The sequence below is a fragment of the Ranitomeya imitator genome, chromosome 4 (assembly GCF_032444005.1).
Source record: "Ranitomeya imitator isolate aRanImi1 chromosome 4, aRanImi1.pri, whole genome shotgun sequence".
Classification (NCBI taxonomy): Eukaryota; Metazoa; Chordata; class Amphibia; order Anura; family Dendrobatidae; genus Ranitomeya; species Ranitomeya imitator.
Window position 1 is genome coordinate 658,212,231 of NC_091285.1, and position 27,681 is coordinate 658,239,911.

At 44.0% G+C, this 27,681-nt stretch overlaps 1 protein-coding gene across 1 annotated transcript in view; it reads left to right on the forward strand.

The window, feature by feature from the left end:
- LOC138677148 (hepatic lectin-like) overlaps positions 1-13,777 on the forward strand; it is a 54,561-nt gene extending 40,784 nt beyond the window's left edge. Inside the window, exon 7 of the mRNA XM_069767057.1 lies at positions 13,511-13,777. Within this exon, the coding sequence (XP_069623158.1) occupies positions 13,511-13,637 (127 nt within the window). The 3' untranslated portion in view covers positions 13,638-13,777. The remainder of the gene's footprint in view (positions 1-13,510) is intronic.
- The last annotated feature ends 13,904 nt before the right edge of the window (positions 13,778-27,681 follow it).

A 27,681-nucleotide genomic window follows, 5' to 3' on the forward strand; every position in this document is an offset into this window, starting at 1 on the left:
GAAGGGTCAAACGAAAAGACACTGGATTAAGAACCTCAGAAATCTTATACGGACCAATGAAACGAGGCTTAAACTTAGGAGAGGACACTTTCATAGGAATATGACGAGATGACAACCAAACTAAATCCCCAACACGAAGTCGGGGACCCACACAGCGTCTGCGATTAGCGAAACGTTGAGCCTTCTCCTGGAACAAGGTCAAATTGTCCACTACATGAGTCCAAATCCGCTGCAACCTGTCCACCACAGCATCCACACCAGGACAGTCCGAAGACTCAACCTGCCCTGAAGAGAAACGAGGATGGAACCCAGAATTGCAGAAAAACGGCGAAACCAAGGTAGCCGAGCTGGCCCGATTATTAAGGGCGAACTCAGCCAACGGCAGAAAGGACACCCAATCATCCTGATCAGCAGAAACAAAACATCTCAGATATGTTTCCAAGGTCTGATTGGTTCGTTCGGTCTGGCCATTAGTCTGAGGATGGAAAGCCGAGGAAAAAGACAAATCAATGCCCATCCTAGCACAAAAGGCTCGCCAAAACCTCTAAACAAACTGGGAACCTCTGTCAGAAACGATGTTCTCTGGAATGCCATGTAAACGAACCACATGCTGGAAGAACAATGGCACCAAATCAGAGGAGGAAGGCAATTTAGACAAGGGTACCAAATGGACCATCTTAGAGAAGCGATCACAAACTACCCAAATGACCGACATTTTTTGAGAGACGGGGAGATCCGATATAAAATCCATAGAGATATGTGTCCAAGGCCTCTTCGGGATCGGCAAGGGCAAAAGCAACCCACTGGCACGAGAACAGCAGGGCTTAGCCCGAGCACAAATCCCACAGGACTGCACAAAAGAACGCACATCCCGCGACAGAGACGGCCACCAAAAGGATCTAGCCACTAAATCTCTGGTACCAAAGATTCCAGGATGACCAGCCAAGACCAAACAATGAACCTCAGAGATAACTTTATTCGTCCACCTATCAGGAACAGTTTCTCTGCTGGGCAACGATCAGGTTTATTAGCCTGAAATTTTTGCAGCACCCGCCGCAAATCAGGAGAGATGGCAGACACAATTACTCCCTCTTTGAGAATACCCGCCGGCTCAGGCAAACCCGGAGAGTCGGGCACAAAACTCCTAGACAGGGCATCCGCCTTCACATTTTTAGAGCCCGGAAGGTACGAAACCACAAAGTCAAAACGGGAGAAAAACAACGACCAACGAGCCTGTCTAGGATTCAACCGTTTGGCAGACTCGAGATAAGTCAAGTTCTTGTGATCAGTCAAGACCACCACACGATGCTTAGCTCCTTCAAGCCAATGATGCCACTCCTCGAATGCCCACTTCATGGCCAGCAATTCTCGATTGCCAACATCATAATTTCGCTCAGCAGGCGAAAACTTCCTGGAAAAGAAGGCGCATGGCTTCATCACCGAGCAATCAGAACCTCTTTGCGACAAAACAGCCCCAGCTCCAATTTCAGAAGCATCAACCTCAACCTGGAACGGAAGTGAAACATCTGGCTGACACAACACATGGGCAGAAGAAAAACGACGCTTTAACTCTTGAAAAGCTTCCACAGCAGCAGAAGACCAATTGACCACGTCAGCACCCTTCTTGGTCAAATCAGTCAATGGTTTAGCAATACTAGAAAAATTACAGATGAAGCGACGATAAAAATTAGCAAAACCAAGGAACTTTTGCAGACTCTTTAGGGATGTCGGCTGAGTCCAATCATAAATGGCCCGGACTTTAACAGGGTCCATCTCGATGGTAGAAGGGGAAAAAATGAACCCCAAAAATGAAACCTTCTGAACACCAAAGAGACACTTTGATCCCTTCACGAACAAAGAATTAGCACGCAGGACCTGGAACACCATTCTGACCTGCTTCACATGAGACTCCCAATCATCCGAGAAGACCAAAATATCATCCAAGTATACAATCAGGAATTTATCCAGGTACTCTCGGAAGATGTCATGCATAAAGGACTGAAATACTGATGGAGCATTGGCGAGTCCGAATGGCATAACTAGGTACTCAAAATGGCCCTGAGGCGTATTAAATGCAGTTTTCCATTCATCGCCGCGTTTAATCCGCACAAGATTATATGCGCCACGAAGATCTATCTTGGTGAACCAACTAGCCCCCTTAATCCGAGCAAACAAATCAGATAGCAACGGCAAGGGGTACTGAAATTTGACCGTGATTTTATTTAGAAGGCGGTAATCAATACAAGGTCTCAGCGAACCATCCTTCTTGGCCACAAAAAAGAACCCTGCTCCTAATGGCGATGACGACGGGTGAATATGACCCTTCTCCAAGGATTCTTTAACGTAACTCCGCATAGCGGCGTGCTCAGGTACAGATAAATTAAACAATCGACCCTTAGGAAACTTACTACCAGGAATCAACTCGATAGCACAATCACAATCCCTATGCGGAGGTAGGGCATTGGACTTGGGCTCATCGAATATATCCCGGTAATCAGACAAGAACTCTGGGACCTCAGAAGGGGTGGATGATGAGATAGACAGAAATGGAACATCACCATGTACCCCCTGACAACCCCAGCTGGACACAGACATAGATTTCCAATCTAATACTGGGTTATGGACTTGTAACCATGGCAACCCCAACACGACCACATCATGCAGATTTTGCAACACCAGAAAGCGAATATCCTCCCGATGCGCTGGAGCCATGCACATGGTCAGCTGGGTCCAATACTGAGGCTTATTCTTGGCCAAAGGCGTAGCATCAATTCCTCTCAATGGAATAGGACACTGCAAGGGCTCTAAGACAAACCCACAGCGTCTAGCAAACTCCAAATCCATCAAATTCAGGGCAGCGCCTGAATCCACAAATGCCATGACAGAATAGGAAGACAAAGAGCAGATCAAAGTAACGGACAAAAGAAATTTCGACTGTACCGTACCAATGGTGGCAAACCTAGCGAACCGCTTAGTGCGCTTAGGACAATCAGAGATAGCATGAGTGGAATCACCACAGTAGAAACACAGCCCATTCTGACGTCTGTGTTCCTGCCTTTCAGCTCTGGTCAAAGTCCTATCGCACTGCATAGGCTCAGATTTATACTCAGATAATACCGCCAAATGGTGCACAGATTTACGCTCACGCAAGCGTCGACCGATCTGAATGGCTAAAGACATAGATTCATTCAGACCAGCAGGCATATGAAATCCCACCATGACATCCTTAAGGGCTTCAGAGAGACCCTTTCTAAAAATAGCTGCAAGCGCACATTCATTCCATTGAGTGAGCACGGACCACTTTCTAAACTTCTGACAATAAATCTCTATCTCATCCTGACCCTGACACAAAGCCAGCAAATTTTTCTCTGCCTGATCTACTGAATTAGGTTCATCGTACAGTAATCCGAGCGCCAGAAAAAACGCATCAATATTACACAATGCAGGATCTCCTGGTGCAAGGGAAAATGCCCAGTCTTGAGGGTCGCCACGTAATAAAGAAATAATGATCTTAACTTGTTGAACTGGGTCACCAGAGGAGCAAGGTTTCAATGCCAGAAACAGTTTGCAATTATTTTTGAAACTCAGAAATTTAGCTCTATCTCCAGAAAACAAATCAGGAATAGGAATTCTTGGCTCTAACATAGACTTCTGAGCCACAAAGTCTTGAATATTTTGTACTCTTGCAGTGAGAAGATCAACACATGAAGACAGACCTTTAATGTCCATCACTACACCTGTGTCCTGAACCACCCAAATGTCTAGGGGGAAAAAAAGGCAAAACAGAGTGCAAAGAAAAAAAAATGGTCTCAGAACTTCTTTTTTCCCTCTATTGAGAAGCATAGTACTTTGGGCCTCCTGTACTGTTATGATTAGGTAGTTCAGAACCACAATGGACCTTGAAGTTCAGAGCACACAAAGTGACCTGACAATAACCAAAAACATAGGACGAGCTCTGAGACGTGGAAACTCTGCTGACCGCAATCCCTAAACCTATCAAACCACACTAGAGGTAGCCGTGGATTGCGCCTAACGCTCCCTATGCAACTCGGCACAGCCTGAGAAACTAGCTAGCCCTGAAGACAGAAAAATAAGCCTACCTTGCCTCAGAGAAATTCCCCAAAGGAAAAGGCAGCCCCCCACATATAATGACTGTGAGTAAAGATGAAAATACAAACACAGAGATGAAATAGATTTAGCAAAGTGAGGCCCGACTTACTGAATAGACCGAGGATAGGAAAGATAGCTTTGCGGTCAACACAAAATCCTACAAACAACCACGCAGAGGGGCAAAAAGACCCTCCGCACCGACTCACGGTGCGGAGGTACTCCCTCTGCGTCTCAGAGCTTCCAGCAAGCAAGAAAAACCTATATAGCAAGCTGGACAGAAAATATAGCAACAAAAAGGTAACACAAGCAAACTTAGCTTATGCTGAGCAGACAGGCCACAGGAGCGATCCAGGAGAAAGCAAGGCCAATACTGGAACATTGACAGGAGGCCAGGAACAAAGGACTAGGTGGAGTTAAGTAGAGCAGCACCTAACGACTTAACCTCATCACCTGAGGAAGGAAACTCAGAAGCCGCAGTACCACTCACATCCACCAACGGAAGCCCACAGACAGAATCAGCCGAAGTACCACTTGTGACCACAGGAGGGAGCTCGACCACAGAATTCACAACAGACCTGTCCATGACATCGACGGCACCCCCTTTGTCTGCGGTTTTAATAACGATGTCGCCGTCAAGGACAAGCTCCTTCAGAATATTATGGTGTTTATACCCCCTCTCTGCATTACCTTTTAACACTTCAATATCCATTGTAACTGCCTTCTCAAAAGCATCTATTACAGCCGAACCAACAGGAGGTATAAAGCTACTCTTCTTCCGCAATTCCACCATATTTAAATCAAATTCACTACTTTTAATCCTTTCGGTACGGTCCTTATTATGGAACCATTCCTTCAATCTTATCATTCGAAAGAAACGTCCAAGGTCCAATTGTAGATTGAACCAGTCCATATGTGAACATGGGCTGAACGAAAGTCCCTTACTCAATACGGAAATTTGCGTATCAGTCAGTACCTTTTGAGAAATGTTCTCTACACGTTCTGTTCCCGCTTCCTGAGATTCAGTTGTCTTTGTACTTGAGGCTTGTTCCTTTCTGTTTTCTTTTTGCCTCCGGTGGTGGTGCTTTAAGCCGATAAAGTATGCTTACCGCAAGTAAGGCCACATAGGAAGGTTGCACTGCTTTATATAAACAAAGATTGGTTTTGAACATAATGCCGTAATTCAAATGGTGCTTAGGCGCATGCGCAGTGAAGTAAATGCTGTACAGTGGTGCATCGGCCGGTAGTTTATTTTATTTTAAAACTATTGTAACATCTATTGAGCCTAAAAGGTATATCAATTGTGGCTTATTGCAAGTCCAATCGCATAGAAAAAACTTTGAATGTAAAGTAATGAGAAAGCCCGTTTCTGAACATAATGCCACAACTAATATGGCGCTTTAAGGCACTTATGCGCATGCTCAATGAACTAGATGCCACACAGTGGCTTATTGGCCGGCAATCCATCACGCAAAGATGACGCGCTGTGACATGCGCAATAGTGAGTAATGAACGCTGTTCAAAGCGTATGGCGTCCTCCATGTGGCATATGAGCTTCCCTGCGGCGAGTGTAAGTGTAAATGTAATATAATAATGATAAGAATCAAAAGTTGGATATTCAAATGAGTGATCTAGATTACATGGAAGTAATTTTATGTAAATAACATTATATGAGCACAAAGCACTTTACACTGATGCATCTTATGTTGCCATAATGAACTGGTAACTATGAATTTAGCACATTTACAAGATGCACTTTATGAAATGTACTTTGATTGGTTGAAATTAAGGATTGTGCAGACTATTTTAAATATGTACCTTATTGAAACACCTACTGCATGAGAAAGGCTCATTCAGAGCCGAAACGTCGCCCAGACAAGTGGGTTGATTAAAATCCTGCACGTCTAACACTGAAATGATGGAGTGCTGCCTCTTTTTTGAGAAGTATATGTGAAGTTGGGATACATTGGACGGATTCCCTGGGGGCCTTGCACCCGAAGATAAGTAGAATTGTGCTGTTCCTTTTATATATCTTTATCTATCTATCTATCTATCTATCTATCTATCTATCTATCTATCTATCTATCTATCTATCTATCTATCATATATATATGTGTGTGTTTTGATGAATATTTCCTTTGAAAACGATGTGAAAATGACAGAGAACTGCTGTATGTAAAAGCTCATGTTAAAATCGAATCGCAATCGGATATAAATCGGATGCTAGGTGTGAAAATCTCATTGTACTCGTATGTCACTCATCTGTTTTTTCGGTCCTTATACAGTATCGGAACTTTTTTTTATCGCCTATAGGTACGTACACTAATAGTCACATTTGCAAAATGTGGCATTGTCAGGAAGAGGAAAACAGGCTTCAGCAAGAAGTGATTAAAATATACACTTCAAATAAACTTGTTGACAAAGGAATTTGCTTTTAATAGTGTGGATGAGATTTGCTAAATTCTCAGCTATTTTGCTGTTATTGTAATACTCTTCAAGTTTTCCACATGCAAATCTGGATGAAAAATTTTCAAAATATTTAATATGCGTGAACACATCATAAACTGATGATTAGGCTAAATAAGCCATAAAACGGAACCTGTCATGTAAAAAAAAAAAACACTTTAACCCCTTAAGGACCAGGGGTATTTCCGTTTTTGTGTTTTCGTCTTCTTCCCATAGCCATACATTTTTTATTATTTGGTAAAAATGGCCATGTGAGGGCTTGTTTTTGGGGGACGAGTTTCACTTTTGAACGACACCATTGGTTTTACCATGTCGTGTACTCGAAAATGGAAAAAAAAAATCCAAGTGCGGTGAAATTGCAAAAAAAGTGCAATCCCACACTTGTTTTTGTTTGGCTTTTTTACTAGGTTCACTAAATGCTAAAACTGACCTGACATTATGATTCTCCAGATCATTACGAGTTCATAGACATTAAACATGTCTAGGTTTTTTTTTATCTAAGTGGTGAACAAAAAATCCAAACTTTGCTAAAAAAAAATTTTTGTATCTCATTTTCTGATACCCATAGCATCTCCACTTTTCGTGGTCTCAGTTTGGGTGAGGGCTTATTTTTTGCACACCGAGCTGACATTTTTAAGGATACCATTTTGGTGCAGATACGTTCTTTTGATTGTCCATTATTGCATTTTAATGCAATGTCGCGGCGACCAAAAAACGTTATTCTGGTGTTTTGACTTTTTTTCTCACTACGCAGTTGAATGATCAATTTAATTCTTTTTTTTCTTGATAAATCAGGCGATTCTAAACGCGGCGATACCCAATGTTTGATTTTATTTTTAATTGTTTTATTTTGAATGGGGCGAAAGGGGGGTGATTTGAACTTTTATTATTTTTTATATTTTTAAAAACATTTGTTTTACTTTTGGCATGCTTCAATAGCCTCCATGGGAGACTAGAAGCTGCCACAACCTGATCGGCTCTGCTACGTAGAGGCGATGATCAGATCACTTGCATGTAGTAGAATTGCTCACTTGCTGTGAGTGCTGACCACAAGGCAGTGCTCATAGCAATCCGGCCGTAATAACCATAGAGGTCTTCAGGAGACCTCTGGTTGTCATACCGACCCATTGGTGACCCGAGGTCATGTGACACGGGCGCCGGTGAGAGGAGTTAATGATGCACTTCCTGTGCGTGCACATTAAATGCCACTATCAGAGTTTGTTAACAGTCGTGGGTGGATCGCGATTCTATCCGCGGCTGTTAGGGGCACATGTCAGCTGATCAGATCAGCTGTCATGTGCCGGAAAAGGTGCGGGCTTCGGCGATAAGCGGGGGGAGGCGTCCAATGACTGAGTCTGCCTGTCATTGGACTTTAAGGGGTTAATGCTGACTTAGTTGTCAGTCAGTGCTTGGGCGAGGATTCAGTTGTTGTGCACTATGTACAGAGCAGTGACAGAAGCCGCGCCAGCCCAACCCCAAGACTGAAAGCCGAGCCCTCCCAATAGCTGGGCTCTCAGTACGGGCACCAGGCAGGTCCAGAACAATATTAAGCTGCAGATTACCCCCATATGTGCAGATTCTTTACATGACAGGTTCTTATTAAAGTAATGCTGCATATAGAAACCCCTTTTTTTTTTCAAAATGCATTAGTCCTTCCCTATGTGCGATACAATTATGCAGGTGTGTACAGGTCCATATTTAGTGTTCATGCTGTCCTAAGCACTGTCATGCCCCTTACTGGTAAGTCAGACTAAAAGTGCCCATAAAACTTAGAAAGTAGCTAAGGACTACTCAAACATATTAGGCAAGCTTACAACCTGCAGTAACCACCAATCGACCAAACCGCTGCACGACAAGCTCTATCACCTACTGTATCCTCACCCATCCCTTGTAGATTGTGAGCCCTCATGGGCAGGGTCCTCATTCCTCCTGTACCAGCTGTGACTTGTATTGTTCAAGATTATTGTACTTGTTTTTATTATGTATACCCCTCCTCACATGTAAAGCGCCATGGAATAAATGGCACTATAATAATAAATAATAATAATACTAATTAGATTAACATCAGCAAATCCCACTGATGTCGATAGGTTCGGCCATCAAGTATGTCAGATTGTGGACTACTGGTCCTTCTGTTCTTTCAGATATAAGCCAACACCAGAGATATCTGGCAGCACCTCTCTCATACAGAGCACAGGAGCACTTAGCAGAGGGAGCTCTTCTGTGCATAACAGAGACAATGGCTTTCACCGAAGGATAGAACAGCTATCTAAAGTGTATGGGTCACAGGTATGTCAGAGGCTGCAGACCATCACACAGCATCTGACTCCAGATGGTCTCAGCAGTTTGCTTTGCAGACTTCTTCCTGGTCCTTCTGACTCTAGGACCCAGTGGCAACCTTCTTTCTACTCTAATGGACACAACTGGACCTGGGTGTTTAAAACTCCCAGCTTGCTCCTGGGAGTTGCCAGTGAATACAACGGTGATGTCGCTAGCGAGTGATGCCTGTTAAACTGAAACACAAAGGCATTAATAGCCGGTTAACCTTTTTCTGTCCGAGGACGGAATAGTACGTCCGAGGACAGAACCCCGGCTTTGATGCGGGCTCCGGCGGAGAGCCCGCATCAAAGCCGGGACTTGTCAGCTGTTTTGAACAGCTGATATGTGCCCGCAATAGCGGTGGGTGGAATTGTGATCCATCCACCGCTATTAACTAGTTGAATGCCGCTGTCAAACTCTGACAGCAGTATTTAACTAGCGCTTCTGGCCATCGGGCCGGAAATGCATGCATCGCTGACCCCGTCACGTGATCGGGGGGTAAGCGATGCATCGGCATGACAACCAGAGGTCTCTTGAAGACCTCTATGGTTGTTGATGCCAGATTGCTGTAAGCGCCACCCTGTGGTCAGCGCTCATAGCAATGCTGTAATTTAGCTACATAGGGGTGATCTGAGCATCGCTCATATGTAGCAGAGCCAATCAGGCTATGCCAGCTTCTAGCCTCCCATGGAAGCTACTGAAGCATGGCAAAAGTAGAAAAAAAATGTTTTAAAAAATCACCCCCCCCCTTTCACCCCATTCAAAATAAAACAATAAAAAACATCAAACCTACACATATTTAGTATCGCCGCATTCAGAATTGCCCGATCTATCAATAAAAAAAAAAGAATCAACCTGATCGCTAAACAGAGTAGCGAGAAAAAATTTCAAACCCCAGAATTATGTTTTTTTGGTTGCTGCGACAGTGCATTAAAATGCAATAATGGGCGATCAAAAGATCGTATCTGCACCAGATACGCTTATTAGGGCTTATTCTTTGCGCGCCGAGCTGGCGTTTTTAATGATACCAATATCATTAGAAACGCCAGCTCGGCACGCAAAAAATAAGCCCTCACCTGACCCCAGATTACGAAAAATGGAGACACTACGGGTAACGGAAAATTGCACAATTTTATTTTTCAAGCAAAGTTTGGAATTTTTGTTTACCATTTAAATAAAAAATAACTTAGACATGTTTGGTGTCTACGAACTCGTAATGACCTGGAGAATCGTAATGGCAGGTCAGTTTAGCATTTAGTGAACATAGTAAAATAGCCATGCAAAAAACAAGTGTGGAATTGCACTTTTTTTGCAAATTCACCCCACTTGGACTTTTTTTCCCGTTTTTTTTAGTACACAACATGCAAAAACCAATGATGTCTTTCAAAAGTACAACTCGTACTGCAAAAAAATAAGCCCTCACATGGCCATATTGATGGAAAAATAAAAAAGTTATGGCTCTGGGAAGAAAGGGAACGAAAAATGAAAACACAAAACCAAAAAAACCTGGAGTCATTAAGGGGTTAACTGCTAGATAATAAGGACAGTGTACATAAAAAGAAAGTTGAACAAGATATTGCATTAAGTTTAGTAACTGCCATAGCATACTGTATTACTCTTATTACTGTTGCCCATAATATCGTGTTTACATGCATATGTGGCCGAAAGTGTTGGCACCCTTGAAATTGTTCCAGAAAATGAATAGTAATGAGGGAATATACTCGTTACTCGAGATTTCTCAAGCACGCTCGGGGGTCCTCCGAGTATTTTTAGTGCTCTGAGATTTAGTTTTTCTTGACGCAGCTGAATGATTTACATCTATAGCCAGCATACGTACATGTGGGGGTTGCCTGGTTGCTAGAGAATCCCCACATGTACTTATGCTGACTAACAGATGTAAATCATTCAGCTGCGGCAATAAAAACTAAATCTCGGAGCACTAAAAAATACTCGGAGGACCCCCGAGCACACTCGGGAAATCTCGAGTAACGAGTATATTCGCTCATCACTAATAATGAACTATTTCTCCAAGAACATTATTGCAATTACACATGTTTTGTAATACACATGTTTATTTCCTTTGTGTGTATTGGAACAACACAAAACAACAGAGAAAACAAGCAACTTGGAAATAATTTAGCAGAAACCGCAAAAATGGGCTGGACAAAATTGTTGGCACTTTTCAAAAATTGTGGGCAAACAACTTTGCTTCAAGCATGTGATGCTCATTAAACTCACCTGCAAGTAACGTGTGGGAAATATAAAATCACACCTGAAGCCAGATAAAACGGAGAGAACTTGACTCAATAAATGCATTATATATCTATCTATGCCACGCTAAGCATGGAGAACAGAAGGAGGAGAACTGTCTGAAGATTTGAGAACCAAAATTGTCGAACAACATCAACAATCTCACGGTTACAAGTCCATCTCCAGAGATCTTGATAATCCTTTATTCACGGTGCGCAACATAAGCAAGATGTTTAAAACCCGTGGCACTGTAGCTAATCTATGTGGACGTGGATGACAGAGAAAAATTGATGAAATGTTGCAACGCAGGATAGTCCAGATGGTGTATAAGCAGCCCTATCAAGTGCCAAAGAAGAAATTCAAGCTGTCCTGCAGGCTCAGGGTGCATCACTGTCCGTCGACATTTGATTGAAATTAAATGCAATTCCAGGAGTATCAGGAGGACCCCACTACTGACACAGAAACATAATAAAGCTAGACTGTAGTTTGCCAAAATATACGTGTGTTAGGCTACTTTCACACTAGCGTCGTGTGACGGACGTCGCAATGCGTCGTTTTGGAGAAAAAATGCATCCTGCAGAGTTGCCCGCAGGATGCGTTTTTTCTCCATAGACTTGCATTGCGACGTATGGCCACACGTCGCATCCGTCGTGCGACGGATGCGTCATGTTTTTGGCGGCCGCGACGCACAAAAAAACATTCAATGTAACGGTTTTTTGTGCGTCGAGTCCACCATTTTCGACCGCGAATGTGCGGCCGAAACTTCGCCCCCTCCTCCCCGGAACTCAAAATGGGCAGCGGATGCATTGTAAAACTGCATCCACTGCCCTCGTTGTGCTACAGTAACACACTGTCCGTCGGTACGTCGGGCCGACGGTTTGCAACGGCACGTACCGACGGACTAGTGTGAAAGTAGCCTAAGCCAAAATCCTCTGGCTCTGGTTCCTTGATTGTGTGCAAGTCCTCATGAAATCTGAAGATTACTAAAGGATTTTTGTTCAATATGTAGTGCCCAGTCACAAAAAGCTGGGTTTGCATCCTAAGTCCTTCCAGTAGGACAATGACCCCAAACATACTTCAAGAAGCACTCAGAAATGGATGGAAACAAAGTGCTAAACAGTTCTGAAGTGGCCAGCAATGAGTTAGGATCTAATTCCCAGTGAACACCTGATGAGAGATCTTAAAATTGCTGTTGGGAGAAGGCGCCTTCAAGTATGAGAGACCACTGCCTCCTCATTGTGTTGTTGCATCCAAGTAAAATGTTAATAAATACATCACTAAAACATGAATATGTCACCAAGCTTAGTACAGGTCAGCCCCATATACATGTATAGCATGAACCTACATCTTCCATTATGTCTTTAACAATGGTAAGGAGATGATGGGAGTTTCTGTTGATACCAGTAATCATCAGACTACAGGAATGACAACACTGACTAGACTAAAGCAACAGCACTATTAAACCACATCGGAAAAACACTAATGGTAAAAACAGACACCATGATGACACACTGATGGAGAACACTGATACCATCTTTTACGTAGTGTTTTATATGGACATCTAAAAGGGGCTTTAGACCGTGCTTCTGGCTGGGTCTAACACGCAATATCTCCAACAGTGCAGACAGCGTCCTACGAAACTGCAATTAAATATTCATACACTCCCGAACCCTTAAGAATGATATTCCCTCAAAAGATATCTAATTCAGGCTGTAAGGTAAGAGCACGGAATCCTAACCTCTTGGCCACCAGGTGCCTATAGTCTTAATTCCAGGTAAACTAACAGCTCGACGTTACATTATATTTGTCATGGAAACAGTGGTGGGGTCATTTTTCTAAAGTGTATCAGGAGCAGTTTTTCAACATGACAGCACCAAGCTGGGTGTTGCTGGTGCTACTGTCATGATGATGATGCCTGCAGCATCTCCAGGCTTGTCTCCCATCGAGCAATGCTGGGATTTCATTGGTCAGCAAGTGCCCAGGAGCTGTCAGCAGCAGATCTTGATGATTTGCCAAAGTGCATTCAGTGTGGTAGAACATTCTATAGGCAACCATTAATTACCTATTTGGTTGCAGCCAAGGCTGTAAGTGCGGGGACTTCTGTGCTTGACATTCATATTTAATACTGAATATGGTGATATGCGTTAAAAATGTTGTTTCCATTTTTGTTATCATTTGCATTTACTGAACATGTTTATCATTGCCATCATTCTACATCTTTTCCTTATTAGTGTTGCAATTATAGTGTTACAGTGTATTCATACTGTAGTAGTGACAGCAGAAGCCTTCTTGTAACTGGTTAAAGTGTGATTATCAATATAATTACTCTAGATATCATCACGTTTAATATTGCTCACTTTCTTTTCAGGTATTGGAAAAAAGGAGAGCCAAATAATAACGATGATGAAGATTGTGCCCACTTGTGGACCTTTGGAGAGTGGAATGATGTTCCCTGTGATTATAAGGCTTATGGGATTTGTGAGAAGAAGCGCTGACTTCATCTTACCAATCTAGAACCTAATTGGGCTGATTATATGACTGAAGAAAATGACGTTTCCTGTATCATTTATCCTTGCATGAATTATATTTTACATTAGTGTTGGGAAACGGTTGATAAAAAGTTCTCTTGCATGGACATTTGAGAGTTTTTATTACCACATAACCAATGTTACCAACAAATACTCTATCATGTCAGTCAAAAAAAGGAAAAAAGGAAAGCAGCACAGCTCAAAGTCCAGAGATTTAATAATAGACTGTGATATGTATTGAATATACAGCAGTCCGAGGGCAAAAGAAATGGAGGTGCTTTGCGTGAAATAAAGTCTGAAGAATCATACAAAAATAGAAGAAAGCAACAGCACTCACCAAATCTGCAGTTTCAAGTGTCCTTTATTGAAACACCATGCGATACATCTTCACGGCACGGGGGAGTGAGGAAAAAGGGGGGTAGGAGTGCGACAGGCAAGACGACGGCCGTTTCGCGCTATGAACAAGCGCTTCTACGGGTCTATCATGTCAGTCTTTAAATGGAATAAGATGCAATTGGTAGGCTAAATGTAAAACTATAACAAAAATGTAAATATGCTAACATGTTGACAGATGCCACAATTAAGAAACAAATATAACAACAAGTAATCAAAACAAATGAAAAACCCTTATATATATATATATATATATATATATATATATATGATTAAGGGAACAATATAAATTGAACTGGAGGAATGATAATGGTATAAAAACGTTTTACTATATTTGTTCAGGAGACAAAGCCCAAGACAAAAACAAAATGAACATATACATTAAGAAGAAAATAAGTAAAAGCAATAGTGCATGTAAATAACACACTATTTTTGTTTAAGGAAGCATGAAAGCCCTTTCACCAGAGTCAAGGTGTACCGCAATAGGAATGGTCCTAACCTCTAGTATTAACCCCTTTACCCCCAAGGGTGGTTTGCACGTTAATGACCGGGCTAATTTTTACAATTCTGACCACTGTCCCTTTGTGGGGTTATAACTCTGGAACGCTTCAACGGATCCCAGTGATTCTGACATTGTTTTCTCGTGACATATTGTACTTCATGACAATGGTAAAAATTCTTTGATAGTACCTGCGTTTATTTGTGAAAAAAATGGAAATTTGGCGAAAATTATGAAAATTTCGCAATTTTCCAACTTTGAATTTTTATGCAATTAAATCACAGAGATATGTCACACAAAATACTTAATAAGTAACATTTCCCACATGTCTACATTACATCAGCACAATTTTGGAACCAAAATTTTTTTTTGTTAGGGAGTTATAAGGGTTAAAATTTGACCAGCAATTTCTCATTTCTACAACACCATTTTTTTTAGGGACCACAACTCATTTGAAGTCATTTTGAGGGGTATATATGATAGAAAATACCCAAGTGTGACACCATTCTAAAAACTACACCCCTCAAGGTGCTCAAAACCATATTCAAGAAGTTTATTAACCCTTCTGGTGCTTCACAGGAATTTTTTGAATGTTTAAATAAAAATGAACATTTAACTTTTTTTCACAAAAACTATAATTCAGCTCCAATTTGTTTTATTTTACCAAGGGTAACAGGAGAAACTGGACCCCAAACATTGTTGTACAATTTGTCCTGAGTACGCCAATACCCCACATGTGGGGGTAAACCACTGTTTGGGCGCATGGCAGAGCTTGGAAGCGAAGGAGCGCCATTTGACTTTTCAATGCAAAATTGACTGGAATTGAGATGGGACGCCATGTTTCGTTTGGAGAGCCCCTGATGTGCCTAAACATTGAAACCCCCACAAGTGACACCATTTTGGAAAGTAGACCCCCTAAGGAACTTATCTAGAGGTGTGGTGAGCACTTTGACCCACCAAGTGCTTCACAGAAGTTTATAATGTAGAACCGTAAAAATAAAAAATCATATTTTTTCACAAAAATTAACTTTCCGCCCCCAATTTTTTGTTTTCCCAAGGGTAAGAGAAGAAATTGGACCCCAAAAGTTGTTGTACAATTTGTCCTGAGTACGCTGATACCCCACATGTGGGGGTAAACCACTGTTTGGGCACACGGGAGAGCTCGGAAGGGAAGGAGCGCCGTTTGACTTTTCAATGCAAAATTGACAGGAATTGAGATGGGACGCCATGTTGCGTTTGGAGAGCCCCTGATGTGCCTAAACATTGAAACCCCCACAAGTGACACCATTTTGGAAAGTAGACCCCCTAAGGAACTTATCTAGAGGTGTGGTGAGCACTTTGACCCACCAAGTGCTTCACAGAAGTTTATAATGTAGAACCGTAAAAATAAAAAATCATATTTTTTCACAAAAATTATCTTTTCACCCCCAATTTTTTATTTTCCCAAGGGTAAGAGAAGAAATTGGACCCCAAAAGTTTTTGTACAGTTTGTCCTGAGTACGCTGATACCCCATATGTGCGGGTAAACCACTGTTTGGGAGGATGGGAGAGCTCGGAAGGGAAGGAGCGCCGTTTGACTTTTCAATGCAAAATTGACAGGAATTGAGATGGGACGCCATGTTGCGTTTGGAGAGCCACTGATGTGCCTAAACATTGAAACCCCCCACAAGTGACACCATTTTGGAAAGTAGACCCCCTAAGGAACTTATCTAGAGGTGTGGTGAGCACTTTGACCCACCAAGTGCTTCACAGAAGTTTATAATGCAGAGCCATAAAAATAAAACAAAATATTTTTCCCACAAAAATTATTTTTTTAGCCCCCAGTTTTGTATTTTCCCGAGGGTAACAGGAGAAAGTGGACCCCAAAATTTGTTGCCCAATTTGTCCTGAGTGCGATGATACACCATATGTGGGGGGAACCACTGTTTGGGCGCATGGGAGGGTTCGGAAGGGAAGGAGTGCCATTTGAATGCAGACTTAGATGGAATGGTCTGCAGGTGTCACATTGCGTTTGCAGAGCCCCTAATGTACCGAAACAGTAGAAACCCCCCACAAGTGACACCATTTTGGAAACTAGACCCCCTAAGGAACTCATCTAGATGTGTTGTGAGAGCTTTGAACCCCCAAGTGTTTCACTACAGTTTATAACGCAGAGCCGTGAAAATAGAAAATCTTTTTTTTCCCACAAAAATTATTTTTTAGCCCCCAGTTTTGTATTTTCCCAAGAGTAACAGGAGAAATTGGACCCCAAAAGTTGTTGTTCTATATGTCCTGAGTACACTGATACCCCATATGTTGGGGTAAACCCCTGTTTGGGCACACGGGAGAGCTCGGAAGGGAAGAAGCACTGTTTTACTTTTTCAACGCAGAATTGGCTGGAATTGAGATCGGACGCCATGTCGCGTTTGGAGAGCCCCTGATGTGCCTAAACAGTGGAAACCCCCCAATTATAACTGAAACCCTAATCCAAACACACCCCTAACCCTAATCCCAACAGTAACCCTAACCACACCTCTAACCCTGATACACCCCTAACCCTAATCCCAACCCTATTCCCAACTGTAAATGTAATCTAAACCCTAACCGTAACTTTAGCCCCAACCCTAACTGTAGCCTTAACCCTAGCCCTAACCCTAGCCCTAACCCTAACCCTAGCCCTAACCCTAGCCCTAACCCTAACCCTAGCCCTAAACCTAACCCTAACCCTAGCCCTAACCCTAGCCCTAGCCCTAACCCTAGCCCTAACCCTAACCCTAGCCCTAACCCTAACCCTAACCCTAGCCCTAACCCTAGCCCTAACCCTAACCCTAGCCCTAACCCTAACCCTAGCCCTAACCTTAGCCCTAACCCTAGCCCTAGCCCTAACCCTAGCCCTAGCCCTAACCCTAACCCTAGCCCTAACCCTAACCCTAGCCCTAACCCTAACCCTAGCCCTAACCCTAGCCCTAATGGAAAAATGGAAATAAATACATTTTTTTAATTTTTCCCTAACTAAGGGGGTGATGAAGGGGGGTTTGATTTACTTTTATAGCGGGTTTTTTAGCGGATTTTTATGATTGGCAGCCGTCACACACTGAAAGACGCTTTTTATTGCAAAAAATATTTTTTGCGTTACCACATTTTGAGAGCTATAATTTTTCCATATTTTGGTTCACAGAGTCATGTGAGGTCTTGTTTTTTGCGGGACGAGTTGACGTTTTTATTGGTAACATTTTCGGGCACGTTACATTTTTTGATCGCTTTTTATTCCGATTTTTGTGAGGCAGAATGACCAAAAATCAGCTATTCATGAATTTCTTTTGGGGGAGGCGTTTATACGTTCCGCGTTTGGTAAAATTGATAAATCAGTTTTATTCTTCGGGTCAATAAGATTACAGCGACACCTCATTTATATCATTTTTTTATGTTTTGGCGCTTTTATACGATAAAAACTATTTTATAGAAAAAATAATTATTGTTGCATTGCTTTATTCTCAGGACTATAACTTTTTTATTTTTTTGCTGATGATGCTGTATGGTGGCTCGTTTTTTGCGGGACAAGATGACGGTTTCAGTGGTATCATGGTTATTTATATCTGTCTTTTTGATCGCGTGTTATTCCACTTTTTGTTCGGCGGTATGATAATAAAGCGTTGTTTTTTGCCTCGTTTTTTTTTTTTTTTCTTACGGTGTTTACTGAAGGGGTTAACTAGTGGGCCAGTTTTATAGGTCGGGCCGTTACGGACGCGGCGATACTAAATATGTGTAGTTTTATTGTTTTTTTTTTTTATTTAGATAAAGAAATGTATTTAGGGGAATAATTTTTTTTTTTTTTTCATTATTTAGGAATATTTTTTGCATGCAAAATAAGAGCATGTTCACACTGGCCATTAAACAGACAAAACCCAAGACAAAAATAAAATAAACTTATTCCCTGCTTTAACTAAATAAGTAAAAGCAATAGTGTATAAAAATGAGTGTTTACTAAGCACCCTACCCTGCATTCAAGTGACCAAAGACAGGATACAGATCCCCAACACACAGCAGGACTGTATGATTCCTGGGACATTCACATGTTCCTCTTCCAATGTGTTGTACTTAAAGGGAACCTGTCACCCCGTTTTTTGAGATTGAGCTATAAATACTGTTAAATAGGGCCTGCGCTGTGTGTTCCTATAGTGTATGTAGTGTACCCCGATTCCCCATGTATGCTGAGAAATAACTTACCAAAGTCGCCGTTTTCGCCTGTCAATCAGGCTGGTCAGGTCGGGAGGGCGTGGTGACATCGCTGGTTCTTCCTCAGCTTTACGTTGGTGGCGTAGTGGCGTAGTGGTGAAGACACAGCGCGCGATCTGCGCTGTCATCCCTTTCGTCGGTGGGGGCGGCCATCTTCCTGGGGCCGCGCGTGCGCAGATCGAGTGCTCTGCTGCACGGGGCTTCAGGAAAATGGCCGCGGGATGCCGCGCGTGCGCATTAGAGATCGCGGCGGCCATTTTCCCAAAGCCGAGATGCAAACGCGAAAACGGCGACTTTGGTAAGTTATTTCTCAGCATACATGGGGAATCGGGGTACACTACATACACTATAGGAACACACAGCGCAGGCCCTATTTAACAGTATTTATAGCTCAATCTCAAAAAACGGGGTGACAGGTTCCCTTTAATTCTGTGCACTATATGTCATATTGGGGGTCTCTACGTTGGAGAAACAGGACAGAAACTGAGAGCAAGGATGAGGTCTCATCGTCATCGTCACACAATTACAGCCAAAAAACATTTACCTGTGGCCAAACTTTTTTTGTGGTCCAGGACACAACATAAGCAATATCAAAGTCATCATATTAAAGGACAATTTCAAATCGCAAAAACATCAAGGGGTTTAGAAAAACATGTAATTCTTTAATATATTCTTTGATTCCCTCCACACAGGATTAAATCTGTCACAAGGATTTATGACTTACTACAGAATCTGATGAATCTGCTCCAGAAACATTGAGGGCACCAGGTCTCTGATCTTACAGGGATACTAGGACTAAAAAACTTTGACATCACTAATCTAATCCAATTAAGGATCTCAGCTCAGTCTTTTTATTTAAATTTCCATTTATGATGTTGTGTCTCTGCTCTTTTTGTGTATATATTTGTGTTTCTTCAGACACTTTGTTATACTATGCCTGATGAAGAGACCTATGAAGTCTTGGAAGCTTGCTTTGTAACATCATTTATTGTTTGTTAGCTGCTAAAAGTAGAGTTGAGCGACTTTTACTTTTTTAGGATCGAGTCGGGTTTCGCGAATCCCGACTTTCTCAAAAGTCAGGTCGGGTTAAATCGGCCGATTATTGCGAAAAGTCGGGGGCTGACCGAAACACGAAACTCAATGTAAGTCAATGGGGAAGCAAAGTCGGCAGTGAGTGGAGGACAGGAAAACACCTACAGTGCCCATTTTAATGCCAAAACCATCAATTCGTATTACTGAAGCTTGTCAATCTTAATTTACCTTATAATAATAGTTAGTCATTGAAAATTGGGGGTCATTTGGTTAAAGTTGTGGGGGGGGTAGGTCTGGTTCAAGTTTTTCGTGGGCCCAGGAAACGCGGACTACATCACGGCGGTGGAGCAGGGAGAGGTAAGTATTTCAACTTTGCAAGTGCTGTGATCCTGAGCAAGCAGGGGGGGCCCACTCGTTCGCATTGGCACTGGCACAGGGCCCCTCAAAGTACGGCGGTGTGTTTGACGGCGGGGGCGCCTCCCACCGGCAGAGACACTTTTGCGTACTATGAGGGGCCCTGTGCCAGTGACGTCGCCAACGAGTATGCCCCCACCTGATGAAGGAACCTGCACTTTCATCTGCACCTTCCTCTTTGTCCCTGTGTAAGGTGGTATAGTATGCGGGAAGGGGAACCTGACTTTCAGCAGGGTCAGATTCTGGCTGTGTAGAGTGTAAGGGGAATGTATTGGTCTGGGTCAATATACCAGCAGACTCATCTAGCAGTGGCTGGGCAATGGGCAGGATGAGAAGGAAACACAGTTAGTAGGCCCAAATAATAAAGTAGGCTAAATGCAGTTCAAATGTGGTAACAGGACTAAACAGGCGGCATTGCTTTGTTCAGTGGAGGACAACTGTAATGAGTGGCAGACACAGTTAGTAGGCCCAAGTAATAAAGTGGGCCAAATGCAGTTCAAAATTGGTAACAGGAGTAAACAGGCGGCACTGCTTTATTCAGTGGAGGAGAACAACAAGCAGTGGCAGACACCGTTAGTAGGCCCAACCAAACAAGTAGGCCAAATGCAGTTTAATATTCTAAACAGGATGAAAATTGAGGCTCAGCTTTGTTCATTTGTCAGTGGAGGAGAAAAGCAAGGAGCGGCAGACACCGATAGTAGGCCCAACCAAACAAGTAGGCCAAATGCAGTTTAATATCTGAAACAGGATGAAAATTGAGGCTCACCTTTGTTCAGTGGAGGAGAAAAGCAAGGAGCGGCAGACACCGTTAGTAGGCCCAACCAAACAAGTAGGCCAAATGCAGTTTAATATCTGAAACAGGATGAAAATTGAGGCTCACCTTTGTTCAGTGGAGGAGAAAAGCAAGGAGCGGCAGACACCGTTAGTAGGCCCAACCAAACAAGTAGGCCAAATGCAGTTTAATATCTGAAACAGGATGAAAATTGAGGCTCAGCTTTGTTCAGTGGAAGAGAACAACAAGCAGCGGCAGACACCGTTAGTAGGCCCAACCAAACAAGTAGGCCAAATCCAGTTTAATATCTGAAACAGGATGAAAATTGAGGCTCAGCTTTGTTCAGTGGAAGAGAACAACAAGCAGCGGCAGACACCGTTAGTAGGCCCAACCAAACAAGTAGGCCAAATGCAGTTTAATATCTGAAACAGGATGAAAATTGAGGATCAGCTTTGTTCAGTGGAGGACAGCTGTAATGAGGGGCAGACACAGTTAGTAGGCCCAAAAAAGTAAGTAGTAGGCTAAATGCAGTTCAAAACTGGTAACTGGAGTCCACAGGCGGCATAGCTTTGTTTAATGGAGGACAGCTGTAATGAGTGGCGCAGACACAGTTTATAGGCCCACATTAAAAAGGTAGGCTCCAAGCTGTTCAAAAATGGTAACAGGAGTAAACAGGCGGCATAGCTTTGTTCAATGGAGGACAGCTGTAATGAGTGGTGCAGACACAGTTTGTAGGCCCACATTAAAAAAGTAGGCTCAAAGCAGTTCAAAAATGGTAACAGGAGTAAACAGGCAGCATAGCTTCGTTAAATGGAGGACAGCTGTATTGAGTTGCGCAGACAGACTTAGTAGGCCTAAAATAAAAAAGTAGGCTCAAAGCAGTTTCAAATTGGAAACAGGAGTACACAGGCAGCATTGCTTTGTTCAGTGGAAGACAACTGTATTGAGTGGCGCAGACAGACTTAGTAGGCCTAAAATAAAAAAGTAGCCTCAAAGCAGTTCCAAAGTGGAAACAGGAGTACACAGGCGGCATTGCTTCGTTCAGTGGAAGACAACTGTATTGAGTGGCGCTGACAGACTTAGTAGGCCTAAAATAAAAAAGTAGGCTCAAAGCTGTTCCAAATTGGAAACAGGAGTACACAGGCGGCATTGCTTTGTTCAGTGGAAGACAACTGTATTGAGTGGCACAGACAGACTTAGTAGGCCTAAAATTAAAAAGTAGGCTCAAAGCAGTTCCAAATTGGAAACAGGAGTACACAGGCGGCATTGCTTTGTTCAGTGGAAGACAACTGTATTGAGTGGCATAGACAGACTTAGTAGGCCTAAAATAAAAAAGTAATCAATATAAAAGTCTCGCACTCAACTTCAGTTTCTTGGATAAGTGAATTTTATTGGTGCAAGGTAGCACTGGAAACGTTTCAGCTCACATGGAGCTTTCATCAGTCACGTGCTGAGCCATACACGTATTAAACGGACAACGGCCCGACGGTGACCAGCAAAAAAGATAGACGTGGGGTGGACTCCGCGTCTCAGGGGTGGTGACCCGGTTCCAGGCGGCTCGTCATTACAGCCCCTTTTCCGCCTATGTCAGATTGGAGGCCACTTCCTCCCTCGGCGGGCATTAGAAATATAAGCCCCTGTTCCGCTTATGGTCAGATTGGAGGCCACCACCTCCCACCACGGACTTTACAAATATAAGCCCCTACTTTTTTGCTGGTCACCGTCGGGCCCGCCCTCTCCAGTACTATTTATTTATACAAGATTCTATATTCTACAGTTTAGATTGTAAACACAGGACCACTGTCCGATCCTCCCACGGTTTTTGGCTGCATCAAGCACCAACTCTACACCAACTTAAGATTTGTCCGTTTAATACGTGTATGGCTCAGCACGTGACTGATGAAAGCTCCATGTGAGCTGAAACGTTTCCAGTGCTACCTTGCACCAATAAAATTCACTTATCCAAGAAACTGAAGTTGAGTGCGAGACTTTTATATTGATTGCTGATGGTTTGGGAACCTAGTCTCTGCACCACATATATAGCAGTGCACACGGTGTTTATTTGTATAAAATAAAAAAGTAGGCTCAAAGCAGTTCCAAAGTGGAAACAGGAGTACACAGGCGGCATTGCTTTGTTCAGTGGAAGACAACTGTATTGAGTGGCGCAGACAGACTTAGTAGGCCGAAAATAAAAAAGTAGGCTCAAAGCAGTTCCAAAGTGGAAACAGGAGTACACAGGCGGCATAGCTTAGGTCAGTGGAGGACAACTGGAAGGAGTGGCTGACACAGTTAGTAGGCCATATTAGTAAAGTGTGCTAAATGTCTGCCAAAACAATGTTCATAAATAAACAGGTGGCATAGCTAGGTACAAGGGTGTGCTCCTCTGCTGAGTAGCAGACAGTGGTAGTTCGCGCAAAGTATTTACTGGTCTAAATGGAGGCCAGGGCCCCTGTATATTTTAACTATCATCTATCATTTCAACAAATTTGTATTGGCAGTACCATTGAAGGATTTAACAGCACAGACTAAACAGTGGTTGAGCAGTGAGAGGTAAGTTTTGCAAGTGGTAGAGCACTGTTCGAGCTGGGGGGAGCACTCTATCGTGGGCGGCGGTACTGGCACAGGACCCCTCATATTACGGCGGCGTGTCTGACGTTGGGTGTGCACCACCACCGTCAGAGACACTTCATTGTACTATGAGGGACCCTGTGCCAGTGCCGTCGCCCAAGAGTGGGCACACCCACCTGTGCAGGCAAACGGCACTGAAACGGGTGCTTGCGCCAATTGGTGACCATGGCCCTGTGGGGGGAGTCAGCCCATTTAGGGAGGTTTAAAAATGGCCTATGGTGGACATTCAGCAGCTGCAAATGGAGGAATTGGAGCAGTCAGTAAGAGGAGGCCAAAGGCAAGACATTTTCCAGTCAAGCTACGTGTCAGCAGGGGAAGGTGGGGCAAAATAATTTGAAATCCATGATTGGTTCATTTTAATGAAGGTTAGATCATCAACATTTTGGGTAGCCAGATGAGTCCTTTTTTCGGTCAGTATTGAACAAGCAGCACTGAAGACTCTTTCTGATAGCACACTAGCAGTTGGGCAAGCGAGCTCCTGTAATGCATATTCTGCCAATTCAGGCCAGGTGTCTATTTTAGATGCCCAGTAATCAAAGGGGAATGACCTGTGAGGGAGAACATCGATAAGGGAGGAAAAATAGTTCGTAACCATACTGGACAAATGCAGTCTCCTGTCACTTTGAATCAATGCAGCAATACCTGTCATGTCTGCGGTCATTGCGAAATCACTCCACAACCTGGTCATAAAACCCCTCTGTACAACGCCACTTCAGACTTGTGCACCTCTAACACCTCTGCCATGTTGCCCCCTACAGCTTGTGTGAGAACCATCACCGCCGCTGTGTGCCGGGAATGCCTGAACCAAACGGTCTACAAGCGTTGCTTGTTTGGTAGCCAATATTTGCTCAAGGTCCTCATGTGGCATGATATTTTGTAATTTCCCTTTATATCGTGGATCCAGGAGGCAGGCCAACCAGTAATCGTCATCGGTCATCATTTTTATAGTGCGGGGGTCCATTTTTAGGATATGCAAGACATACTCAGCCATGTGGGCCAATGTTCCAGGTGTCAATTCACTGCTTGTGCTGTGTTGAGGAGCACATTCTGGCAAATCAACATCACTTGTCTCCCGCAAAAACCCTGTACCTGACCTTGCAACACCACCAGTTTCTATTGCCCCCTGAGAAGCATCCTCCTCCCATAAATAATCATCCCCATCATCATCCTCCTCTTTGTCCGCCACATCGTCCAGGAGAGTTCCCTGAGCAGACAATGGCTGACTGTCATCAAGCCTTCCCTCCTCCTCGGCCGCAGACGCCTGCTCCTTAATGTGCATCAAACTTTGCATCAGCAGACCCATTAGTGGGATACTCATGCTTATGATGGCATTATCTGCACTTACCAGCCGTGTGCATCCCTCAAAACACTGAAGGACTTGACAGAGGTCTTGTAGCTTCAACCACTGCACACCAGACAACTCCATGTCTGCCATCCAACTGCCTGCCCGTGTATGTGTATCCTCCCACAAATACATTACAGCACGCCTCTGTTTGCACAGCCTTTGAAGCATGTGCAGTGTGGAGTTCCACCTTGTTGCAACGTCGATTATTAGGCGGTGCTGGGGAAGCTTCAAAGATCGCTGATGGTTCAGCATACGGCTGGAGTGTACGGGCGACCGGCAGATGTGCGAGCAAAGTCTTCGCACCTTCAGTAGCAGGGCTGGTAACCCCGGATAATTTTTCAAGAAGCACTGCACCACCAGGTTCAACGTGTGAGCCAGGCAAGGTATGTGTTTCAGTTCTGAAATGGCTATGGCAGCCATAAAATTCCTTCCGTTATCACCGACTACCTTGCCTGCCTCAAGATGTACACTGCCCAGCCATGACTGAGTTTCTTGCTGCAAGTACTCGGCCAGTACTTCCACGGTGTGTCTGTTGTCGCCCAAACACTTAATTTCCAACACAGCCTGCTGACGCTTACGACTAGCTGTTCCATAATGGGACGCCTCGTGTGCAACACTGGCAGCTGTGGATGGAGTGGTCGTGCGACTGCGCTCTGTGGACGAGCTTTCGCTTCTGGAGGAGGAGGAGGAGAAGGGGTGGCGAACGCCTACAGCCAACTGTTTCCTAGACCGTGGGCTAGGCAAAACTGTCCCACTATGGCTGTCCCCTGTGGACCCTGCATCCACCACATTAACCCAGTGCGCCGTGATGGACATGTAACGTCCCTGGCCATGCCTACTGTTCCATGCATCTGTTGTGAGGTGCACCTTTCCACTGACTGATTGCCTCAGTGCATGGACAATGCGGTCTTTGACATGCTGGTGGAGGACTGGGATGGCTTTTCTCGCAAAGAAGTGTCGACTGGGTAGGTCATAGCGTGGTACTGCATAGGCCATCAGGGCTTTGAAAGCTTCGCTTTCAACCAACCGGTAGGGCATCATCTCTAACGAGATTAGTCTAGCAATGTGGGCGTTCAAACCCTGTGTACGCGGATGAGAGGATGAGTACTTCCTTTTCCTAAAGGTACCGTCACATTTAGCGACGCTGCAGCGATCCAGACAACGATCCCGATCGCTGCACCGTCTCTCTTTGGTCGCTGGAGAGCTGTCACACAGACAGCTCTCCAGCGACCAACGTTGCCGGTCCCCTGGTAACCAGGGTAAACATAGTGTTACTAAGCGCAGGGCCGCGCTTAGTAACCCGATGTTTACCCTGGTTACCAGTGTAAACGTAAAAAAAACAAACACTACATACTTACCTTCCGGTGTTTGTCCCCCAGCGCTGTGCTTCTCTTCACTGACTGAGCGCCAGCCAGAAAGCACAGTGGTGACGTCACCGCTTTCCGGCTGGCCGGCGCTCACAGTGCAGAGAAGCACAGCGCCGGAGGACAGACAGCGGAAGGTAAGTATGTAGTGTTTTTTTTTTACGTTTACGCTGGTAACCAGGGTAAACATCGGGTTACTAAGTGCGGCCCTGCGCTTAGTAACCCGATGTTTACCCTGGTTACCAGTGAAGACATCGCTGAATCGGCGTCACACACGCTGATTCAGCGATGTCTGCAGGAGGTCCAGCGACTAAATAAAGTGCTGGACTTTCTGCTCCGACCAACGATGGCACAGCAGGATCCTGATCGCTGCTGCCTGTCAAACTCAACGATATCGCTAGCCAGGACGCTGCAACGTCACGGATCGCTAGCGATATCGTTGAGTGTGAAGGTACCTTAACGAGTCTCTTGTAGGGTGAGCTGGACTGGAGAGCTGCATATGGTGGAACTAGCGGGGGTGGTGGTGGACATGGCAGATTGAGAGGTTGGTGATGGTATTCTTGATGTTGGCCTACATACAGTGTTTTCTACCAAGAACCTTGTGATTCCCTGACTGCTTTGACCTTGCGACGATACCTCCACATTTGCTGCTGCTGGTGTCCTAACCGGTGGGCTTACAGTGAGGGAAGCAATGTAGCGTTGCTGACTACCTTCATTCTGAGTGGGTGCACCAACGGTACGGAATGTTTGGTAGTTAGTCCAGGCTTGCAAGTGCCTGCTGGTTAAATGTCTACGCATGCACGTTGTATTTAAATTTTGGACATTATTTCCTCTGCTAAAGGTTATTGGGCATTTCTTACAGATAACTTTGCACTGATCATTCGGATCTTGGTTAAAAAATTCCCACACTGCACTCTCCCTACTATCGAATACCTTTACAGGCATTGCACGCTGTGCTACTTTCACCGGATGGCCACGCTGTCCTAAAACTGTTTTTGTTTTTGACAAACGTTTTTGGCCAGATACGGGCCTGCCAGATGACAGCTGTTGCGATGTAGATGGCTGCTGCGGATCATCCTCCTCCGCTTCTGAGCTACTGGCAGCGGCACCCTCGTCCCCCAATGGCTGCCAATCTGGGTCAACAACTGGGTCATCTATCACCTCCTCTTCAATGTCATGTGCACCTTCCTCTGTGTCACCGTGTAAGGTGCGTTCGTGACGGGGCACCATAGTCTCATCAGGGTCAGATTTTGGCTCAGTACACTGCGAGGGCAATGTACTGATCGGAGTCAATGGAACAGCATAATAATCTAGCTGTGGCTGTGCATCTGTGCAACTCATGTCCAATT